General features: G+C 32.9%; 1 protein-coding gene across 2 annotated transcripts; it reads right to left on the reverse strand.

Moving 5' to 3' along the window:
- Positions 1-669: 669 nt before the first annotated feature.
- Positions 670-9,218, reverse strand: LOC25500798 (uncharacterized). Of its 2 annotated transcripts, none has more exons than XM_039828550.1 (14): positions 8,388-9,218; positions 6,851-6,937; positions 6,436-6,545; positions 5,902-5,952; positions 5,617-5,788; positions 5,184-5,504; positions 4,904-5,095; positions 3,796-4,281; positions 3,028-3,237; positions 2,666-2,854; positions 2,381-2,544; positions 2,128-2,280; positions 1,922-2,000; positions 670-1,410 (listed from the first exon to the last, which is right to left on the reverse strand). In XM_039828550.1, the coding sequence occupies exons 1-14, from the start codon at positions 8,790-8,792 to the stop codon at positions 970-972; spliced, it is 3,060 nt and encodes a 1,019-aa protein (XP_039684484.1). In that variant the 5' UTR covers positions 8,793-9,218; the 3' UTR covers positions 670-969. The 2 variants fall into 2 exon arrangements, with proteins under 2 accessions (XP_039684484.1, XP_013444743.1); XM_013589289.3 differs by having other exon boundaries at positions 4,904-5,107.
- Between the last annotated feature and the right edge of the window lie 1,063 nt (positions 9,219-10,281).

Genomic DNA, 10,281 nt, shown 5'->3' on the forward strand with positions numbered 1-10,281 from the left:
CATAGTAAGAGCGGGATGAATGGAGGGAGTGTTGGCTTTGACAACCGGAGGTTCGGTTGTGGTTGTTTTGGTGTTTTGTTGGAGAAGAGGGAGAAGACTCAAACATGATTGTGTTTTGGTGAGATGCTTGAAAGAAAACAAGAAGAAGAGAGGGAGGTCGGCGGCGCGGCTAAGGTTTAGAAGAGGGAGGAGAAATTAGGGTTGCTAAGGGAGAGAGACTCGTATACCATAATAGAATTTTGTCTCATGTCTATTTCATTATGTTGTAATGTGTATTTATACAATGATGTTGTCTTGGGCCTCAAGTATCTCTAACTTAAGCATCAAGTATCTTTAACTTGGTCCTCAATTATCTCTAAATAATATACTATATACTAATAATTTATACAATGAATATATCTAATAATTTAATCTTAATCTTTTCAAAAACTCTCATTAAACTTCTTGAACATTTATAATCTATAAACTTATATATACGAGTCATCTCCGTAAATGAAAAGAAAAAACACAAGGTTATTTCAACTACCTTTTCTTTTCTTTTTTTGAAAGAGGTTATTTCAACTACCTATAAACTAGAAAATTAATCCAAATCCAAACTATACCTAAATCGCTTTAAACAATTTTATCAACTTAATGGATCATTACTGATAGAAATAAATGAGCTCCCTCTAATCCAAATATGGAATACATTGCACAACATAACTTCATTCAGTTTGTCAAATGCTATAAAGATTACAACCCCCCACACCATTTCCTAGAAGAAAGAACCTAACCATCCCAAAAGAATAAAATTACAGGGGAAAAAGTTCTACAAAAAAAAAAAATTACTATTATCAAGATACTTTACACATTAGCTATTTATCAGCATCCTTACTGAATGAGAATCACAATTATGTTAAAAAATAAGAATTACAAAAGAAAAAAAGAATTTATATCCAGAACTTCGGCTTTGAATAATCCACAAGAAGCTTATACTGCTAGCAAAGTTGAATTAGAGGTTTCTTCCAAATCTGGTGGAGGTTTAACATATTTCCCGATTACTTGTTGTCGATGTCGCTTCCTCATTCTATTTAATTTTTCTAAACTCTTTTGCTTCCTCTTTTCTTTCTCCTTGTGCCTTAAACTTCTCTCCCTCTCATATAAACCTTGCCAAAAAACTTCACCGGTTGATGGCCACAACCAGTGTTTATTGGGATCCTCAGAATCTGATAACTCTGCTAAGTCCTCATCCATGTTCTTGAGTGTGCTGTATGAGAACCATTTGATCCACATTTTACCTCTACGGTTCTTGAACTTGTGTTGTTCCTGCATTGCACCGGTTTCCGGGTTCACAAATACCATCCTCCTTGCACTGTGGTAGGCCCACACGTTTACAAGCAGCTCAAGAACCCTTGAATAGCAGTGCTTGTCCTGTAATTTTCATATATTTAGATAAAGTGGCATAAAATAAACAGCAAGATCACAATTTGTTTGAAAATATATTAACTATAATTTCTTCAAAACTATTTGAAGATCGAAAGTATTGAAAATTTACAACTTAACTGTCAAGAATAGGGTTAACAGTTCTAAATTACCATTAACTACGACATTAATTAACCATTGATTATTTTACTTGCACCGACGAAGTAAAAGATGGTCAACTATAGACTCCTTTTATATTTATTTTTTCTTTGTGTCTCTCAGCCATTGGATTAGGCACAGAAAATATGGCTGAACACATGCACAGGAGATGATCTGTTTCCGTATTTTAAAGTAGATTTCTTCGACGAACTATTGGTCAAAATCATTACTTATGTGCTTCCGTAGAAAACTAAAATATTTGTTTTTCAAACATATAGACTTCTATATGAAAGATTAAACCATGAGGATAAAATGGCCAAAACCAAACAAAGGAAACTAATTTTTTGAAGAAGCAAATCACCTTTGACAAACTCAAAGGACAGTGTCCGGTAGAATGATGTTCATCGTACATCTGTGCATCCAATGCATCTACAAACATTCTGCACACAAATTGTAGTTTACATTTGTTAATTAAATTTCAAATAAGTTACAAAAGCGCACTTTTCTTAGTTGATAATCGAGCTGATTTCCAATGAAAGAAATCCATTAATGAAACCAAGTGTGTACCTGGAGAACATCACAAACTCTAAAAATGATCTTGTGGGTAGAGCCCAACTCAGCATGACAGACCAAGTGTCACCATCTACGGGCATGGGAGGCAAAGAATTGGCATCAGCCTGTACCCCATACATTCTCCTCATCGCTTCTGAGAAAGCGGGTCTTCACTCAAACACAAATTTAGAGAAAATCAAGTTTTGCATATACTCAAACTTTCCATATACTCGTGAGAAACACATATAATGGGTTTAAAGGATCTTACTTGCAACCTCCTGCATTAATGGAATCGCAAAATGACCAAAAGTCCTTCTGTGAAGGGTTTCGTGGATCCGTATCCATCCGCACCCAGAAATATAGTGTATCCCCGTTCTTTTTGGATTGGACAGCGTCTAGTAATGCATTTTCAGCAGCTCTGGATAAAGAAGCCTGTTAAAACCCCACGCAAAATGTCAAAAGAAAAAAAACCAAGAATGAGCCATATAAGATATTTAAATAACTACTTCTATTCGAGTTATATTCCCAAAATTGTATGAAGACAATGATATACCTTCCTTGCTGTTGCTCTCCAAGACTGAAATCCAATCCAAGCATTTTTGTGTAAACGATCAATCCTGTTTGCAATGGCAAAGAAGGCTCCAAATTCACCAAGTACATCTCGATAATAAGCATTGTTAAGCAATGGAAGACGAGAAGGTGCATCAAAATCATCTCTCCCTGGCCTTCGACCTTTGCTGGACTGTGGTCATGTGAATACATTGCATTAACAAGAGTGTCATATCATTAGAGGTTATATTGAAATAATAGTTTGACCAAACAATTTGTACCAGATATCATGCTGTTGCAAAAGGAAAGTTATTATTGTACTGCTATCAAAATACAATTGAATATACACTTGTGTACAAACTTTACCAGGGAAACTCCGCGATAAAGAGATCTGTGATGTAGAAAAGCCCAGGCTCCTTCCCCAAAGTACGGTTCATAAATGCTTAGTGGTTGTCCAGTCCGCTCAAGCTCTCCATCGTCTCTTTCGTGTAAATCATTCTTTAACCTATCAGCTTTCTTTGCGTTTCGATATACTTCTTCCCATGTTCCGTGTGACTGCTCTGTTCTATCTTTTAACTGCATTAAAACATGACTTAAGCTTGATTTGGATAAACAACTTAATTAAGCGCTTAAAGCATAAACACATATCATATAAGTGCTTGTGTATAATCTTATTTATATAACAAAGATAAAATAAACTAAAATTATTTTCATATAAGTAGTTTTCATAAGCTGTTCTAGAGAGCTGATGGAAATAAGCTAAAAACAACCTATGGAGATGTCATAAGCTGTTTCCATAAATTCTCCCAAACAATCTCACTAGTACGTGTGCTAGTAAATAAGCTTAAATAAGTCCATTCAACAGGCCTTTAAGTTAAGTTCACCATCCTTGCAAATAAAAATAGGAAAAGATATCTATCAAAAAAATTGCAAAAGATCCAATATGCCAATTTTTTACAAGATCAGTCCTAAATGTTCCTCCTGATCATTCTTCCCAACAATCTTCCTCGTTAACACAAAGAAAAACCTGTTTTTTTTTTGTGTTCCACAATATATAAAGCAATTACATTTTTATTTAATACTTTCTTCATCAAGTATCAGGAGGAAATCATTTGAAAATTCACTGATATTTACCTCTTCGTCCTCTATTCTTTTTTTGGTGATAGCCTTCTGAATATATTTTTCTTCTTCCCATATGGTATATACAAATGAATCATTATCAGCAATAGTCGTAGACGATTTATCTTTTCGAGAATGATTCCAACGGTCTTCGTATTTATCTAAAAACGTGTTGCTTCTCAATGCCCTATTTTGATACGTCGAATTTGGAACTGCTTCAAATAAATGCCACTGCCACTTTTCTTTAACATTAGGGGATATTTCTGAAACTGCCTTAGGAGGAGCAACCTCTGATGGAAGCCTGAGAATGTTCTGAAGTAAAGATGCATATCCATCAATTGCTTCGGATACCATAAGGTTCTTAGCAGTTCTTCTCCCCATTGAGGCAATGTTCCGAGCCAAGGGTGATATTTTCCCTTTTGAGATCACCTCTAACATGATTTGTCTAAGAACCCTAATGTTATCCTTAGGGAAAAGATATCCATTCACCCTGTCATCAACCTAGTTAATGCCAACAACATAGTTAGTAATTTCCAGACAATCATTAACAACATAGTTAGTAATTTCCAGACAATATATGAGAAACTTTCAGCTAAATTAACACTTTAGATGATTGAAGTTATTATAAAAGCCTAATCTAGATTATTGTAGGAAGACTCTAATATAAGATTAATAAAGTACCGAGCAACATCTAATATAAGATTAATAAAGTACCGAGCAAAATAGACCAATAGCATGATGGCTATTGTTGAAATTGTGCAATTTTAGATAAATGGACGAGAGAAAATAATAAGAACTTTGAATATTATTGATAATAACTTGATACTGACACATAAAAGACTAAACACTAATCCCAGTATATAGGCATACATATACTCAATCCTAAATAAATAAGAAAATCAGGAAATAAACAATAATGATGATGATGATAAGTAATATAGAAACCAACCCTAAGATAATCTAAAATACTCTACGATATTTTCTTTTTGACAAATAAAATACTCTACGATTATAAAATGGTACTAGGAATTAATCTAAGACACTCTAATATGATATCAAGATATTATACGATATTTTCTTATATTCTAACAGTTACATTAAAAGATATAGAGTAGGAACATACATATTTTCTGATCATAGAAATATCAGGAGCAATAATTGGTTTCTCGAAGCACATGGCTTTAATCAAAATCTCTGGAAAAGACTGCTCTTCAAGCAAGGACCCATATATCACAACATCTGCCGTGCCGAGAACAGAATCTGCATTCAGATCTCCAGCTATATGCTCTACGGTCCCTTTTGGATATTTCAAGCTCTGTGCCATCGTCTGATGAAACAGATTATACGGCAATGAACAAACTATTTGTCCATAAAATTTGAAAAGAAAATGAAAATAAACATACCTCCAGAGCCACACTGTAGTTATTTGTTAACTCGCCACTATGAACGATGATTCGTAGTTGCGCACTGGAATTATCTTTGGTTAAAGGAAAATCTGCCAAAAGTGGTGACAAAGCCTGCAAAACAACAGCGTGCCCCAACCACATGCCCTTGTACAAAAATTGACTGCCCACAATTGCGATAATGACATCTTCTGGACCGTAGCCCATACTGATGCGCAAATTATCTTTCTGCAATGCCATAAATGCATCTGCTTCTAATGCTTCAGCAGGGGAACCAGGAATGACATAAAAATTTCCAGCATCAAATGAGGAGTATATCATCTGCGGAATCCCATTAAAACATTAGTTGACATGACTAAATAAGTTCCGACAGTGAGAGTTGAGTGACATGCATCAACGTTAAATAATAAATGACTTGTCCCGAGCATATTACCGGCAAGGCATAGTTTGGAAAGACAACAACAGAGGAACGATTGAAAACTCTTCTCCAATCATTCAAAAGTTCAATCTTCCCACTAGCGGTATATTGTCTTGAGCGGTAACCAAGAGCACTGTCTTGAATGATCCATACAAGAGGTACAGACTTGAAAGGTTCCTGCAAAAAACTGTAACAAATAAAATCATTTGTGTTACTTGGATAAAGAAATTAATAGTACATGAAGTATTCAGGTACAATAACTCAGAGTCTGAATATTAGAAAATAAAATAAATATCATACCAAGAAAAGGCATTTCTGGCTTCAAGAGAGCTCACAATGATACCATCGTAGCTGCAAAAGGCAGACATTCGTATCAGATGCAATCAGAATATTAATCCAACAAAAAGAGTAGGTTTTCCCTGTAAGGAACATATTAGTTAGCTCATAACACTAAAGCAAACAGCTGCACCAAAATATTTTGAGTATCGCAAAATTTGAAAGGATTATAAAAAAAATTACAAGGATAAAAAATCTTGAATTGATTAAGATTTAAGAGAATCAAGAAAGCTTCTTTTTCCGCAAACTAAAAATGGACAATATGTAATTGCACAAAGAATGAAGAATTAAAGCTTGGTTGCACTTTTGGTTCTTCTCGTTAGGACTTCTATTTTAACCATTCAGGTAGAAGAATAATTACACGCACGTGTCAAGGTACGTAATACAGACAGCTGTGTCGGCAGCTAAGATTAGTTGGCTTTGATTTTTAGACATTTTGTTTCAAAAAATCATGCAATCAGCTTAGTATAAAAGTAAAAATTAGAATATTAATCGTACTTTAGCCAGTCTACAGTGTAGTCTGTCTTGTCACGAGTTTTAATAATAGTGATGGGAACTCTTAAGTTTCTCCACATATTACGCCCCGGTCCATCTTCAGGTGAAAAGACCTGCAAAGGATAGAGATTATTAGTTGAACTAAAATAACCGTAATAGTAATAATAATAACAATAAATAATTATTAAAAAAATAAAAACAATACTGTAAATGGTGAGGAAGTGATAGCACTATTAAAGAATTTTTAATCTCACTTTGATCAGTCACTATACTCTTAATTTCATATTCATATTATAGAAAAACATTGATCATTTAGCAGGTTCCCCATTTCTTTTCTTTTGCCTAAATAAACTCAAAAGGTACTTTTCCACCATAAATAATATTTAGACCAAAATGTAAAACAAGTATATAGTTTTACCTGAATATCGTAGCCAATCTCTAACAAAGATGTGGCAATTGTTACCATTAGCAATTGTTGTGAATCAACTGATAGTTCTCCAAATACCTTCAAAAGAAATTGAAACTATATAACTTTAAAATGTCAAGAGAAAAAAATATAATAAAATTCCATGGATCAATAACAGCAGAAATTTCAAAAAGTATTTAAATATAATTAATTAACATTAAACTTTCATTTCAATTTTAACAGTTTTTAATTTGTGCAATATCTGGCCCATTTTACGACTCTCCCCGTTTCTAAGAGTTTCAAAGACTCCGTCTCTGATCATATAACCACCCAAGTTCTAAATTTTCAGCTCATTACCACATTTATAGATACAACATTTAAGTTTTACAGTGCAATTGTAGCCACATTTCTCTGCAATTTCAAAGCTACCAGCAACTTCAAAAATCATGATAGAACCACAACTGAAACAAAATTCAAAACATTGACTATAGCCAAGAATGTAATACTTAAATTGAACATTGTTATCACCTCACAAGCTCTATGGATACAAAAGGTGTTTGAAAGAGCAAATTTGAGTTTATCTTATAGTATATGTACTTACACAAATGCTTAAAAGAGCTTATAAAAATAGCTTCGGAAGGCTATTTAAGAGAATTTATCTAGATTATCTAATGACATAAGCACTTGAATACCTATTTGAAAGAGCTTATAAAAATAGCCTATGAGGCCATTTTGAGCTTATTTTCATAAACTCCAGCTCTAGAAGATATATTATGAAAATCATCTATTCAATGCTTGTCCAGAGTCTACCCTCATTCCATCTTCAATAGTAGAAACAACTTATCAAGCTCTTATAATGAGTTCTAAGCAATTGACTAAACTGTTTCTGCCTCCGTAAAACATTTACTTATGTAGCATCTATGGTCAATGTCTCTTCCTCGAATGAGATCGTGCTGTTAATTGATAAGCTCCCTAGACATACATAGGACTTATTTGGACAACCAACTTAATTAAGCATTTATAGCATAAGTGTTCATCATATAAGTGCTTATGCATAAGCTATTTCTATAGCAAAAGATGAAATAAATTCAAAGTGTTTTCACATAAGTTATAAGTTGTTTTATAAGCTATTCTAAAAAGCTTATGAAAGTAAGCTGAAATAGCTTTTGATCATGTCATAAGCTGTTTTCACAAGCTCTGTGATTATGCAAGTAGATAAGCTCAAATAGTCAATCCAAACATACTCAAAGACTCAAAAACAATACATAGGATTGAACTTGCTTCTAGCTCATTCCTACCTACAATTTACTCTAGCTCAGTCCTACCTACAATTTATAGCTTATCGACATGTCACAAGCTGCTTAAGTACTTATACAAGTAGATAAACTCAAATAAGTCAATCCAAACAGACCCATAGAAACTCAAATACACATGCATATGATTGAACTTACTTCTACCTCAATCCTACCAACAATTAACAAACCAAAAACATTCTAAACAAACACCTACATGCAACATATGCATTCTGATCAAAATTAGGTGAACTAACCAATGCCAACTGAGGTTTTCTATAACCAAATCGCTTCCCGGTTCGGTTCAACAAATTGAAATCCGTAAACTTCTCCGAAATCCTCGGCAAAAAAACAGCTACATCCTCACCAATGTCCAACACATACTCCTCGTCATGAAGATGCAAAGTGTTCCAAGAACGCATCTTCACAGCTCTCAAAGACTCTTCCGAATCTTCGACAACCGAAACAGGAAGAAACATTTGAAACACAACAACAAGACAAAGAAACACTACAACAGCACAAATCCATTGAATGTAATCTAGTTTCTTGTTGAATAACAAACGTGAGAAGCTTGATCTAAACCTCTGTGAAAATGGGTGCTTCTCTTTTTTACCAAATAAACTCCCTTTTTTCAATGGGATCGTTGATTCTAATGAACCCATTTACAGTCCCATCAAATTTAAACCATGAACTTCAAAAACAAAAAAAACAAAAAAAAGTTCAAACTTTACCAAAAAAAATGAAAAAATCACATGCAAATAAAGGGTACCCAGATGAAAAAACTTTAATGGGGTTTGAAAACAAAGCAAGTGGAAGTGAAAGAAGATGAAAAAGATTGAAACTTTGATGTGTGGAATGAAGAAAATGGAAGAAAAGATTGTGGGGTGTGAAGATAAAAATGGGGGTGTGATTTGAATTTGATGAGACAGAAACAGCTAAGAAGAGTGAAAAAGAAAGAAAATGGAAAGAAACGAAGATTTAGCGTTGAAAAATGGAAAGAAAGAAGCGTACGCTAAAGAAGACTGTATATGAGCTAAACACACGGAGATGGAGATGAATGAAGTGAATCTAATCTGAATGAATGTCATAACTCATTACCTTAATTTAGTAAAAATATAATATCATAATTTTTTTTTTCTTTTTTTGACCAAAAACATCATAATTTCTTTCTTATCAAAAAAAAATATTTTTTTCAAATAAACTTATCTTAAATGGAAAATCATTTGTCAATTTTTCTTATGCCAAAAATAGAATATTAATTTTATTGTTTTATTAAATCTTTGATTATTTATTAATCTTTTTTTCCAATTTTATATTTTATTGAAAAGTAAGAATTATTTTAATACAAGCATTTTTCAACTAAATGGTGTCAACGACATAGATCAAATTATGTCATAGTGTTTTATCATATATTATATTTTGGTCTAACTCATTAATTTTTAAATTTTTTTCATACTCTCTCCGTCCCGTTTTATCTGAGCCTTTTTTTTTTCTTTTCACACATAATTAAGAAAAAGTGTATAAGTGAAAGAGAGAAAAAAAAATAGTTTTGAGTGTCTTGTTAAGTATTTGTGCATTCTTTCTTATCATAAATGCAAAGTGGAATATATTGAATTGGGAGTGATTAAAGTAGTATTAATTAGAGTTACAATTGGAAAAATGTAATTATTGTTTAATTGAAAAGTGAAATGGGTCAATTTTTTGGGACAATATTTTTTGCAAATGACTCAGTTATTATGGGACGGAGGGAGTAGTTTTGTTGTGTTCATATGTCCTTAGTGATCTAATTATCCTTCTGATCTAATATTCTTACTACATAATCTATAAGTCTTTTCTCTACATAAATGTCCAAACCACTTAAATATGTTTTCTACCGTCTTTTCTATTATAGACCTTAACTCTATCTAATATGATCATTTCTAATCTTATCTCATCTAATTTTATCATGCATCCAAAATAACATTCTTATCTTTGCTGCCCTTAATTTATTGTCCAAACCACTTAAACATGTTTTCTACCGTCTTTTCTACTATAGACCTTAACTCTGTCTAATATGGTCATTTCTAATCTTATCTCATCTAATTTTATCATACATCCAACATAACACTCTTATCTTTGTAGCCCTTAATTTATTCTCATGTTGATTCTTTA

This window comes from Medicago truncatula, chromosome 8 (assembly GCF_003473485.1).
Source record: "Medicago truncatula cultivar Jemalong A17 chromosome 8, MtrunA17r5.0-ANR, whole genome shotgun sequence".
Taxonomy (NCBI): Eukaryota; Viridiplantae; Streptophyta; class Magnoliopsida; order Fabales; family Fabaceae; genus Medicago; species Medicago truncatula.

What these genes read in the sequence shown, in the direction of transcription:
- LOC25500798 (XM_013589289.3), bottom strand. Translation starts at nt 8,792, where the DNA reads ATGGGTTCATTAGAATCAACGATCCCATTGAAAAAAGGGAGTTTATTT. An exon ending in GGAGAGCAACAGCAAGGAAG is followed by an intron (nt 2,545 to 2,665) that starts GTATATCATTGT and finishes GGGTTTTAACAG; the next exon opens with GCTTCTTTATCCAGAGCTGC. An exon ending in GAGTTTGTGATGTTCTCCAG is followed by an intron (nt 2,001 to 2,127) that starts GTACACACTTGG and finishes ATTTGTGTGCAG; the next exon opens with AATGTTTGTAGATGCATTGG.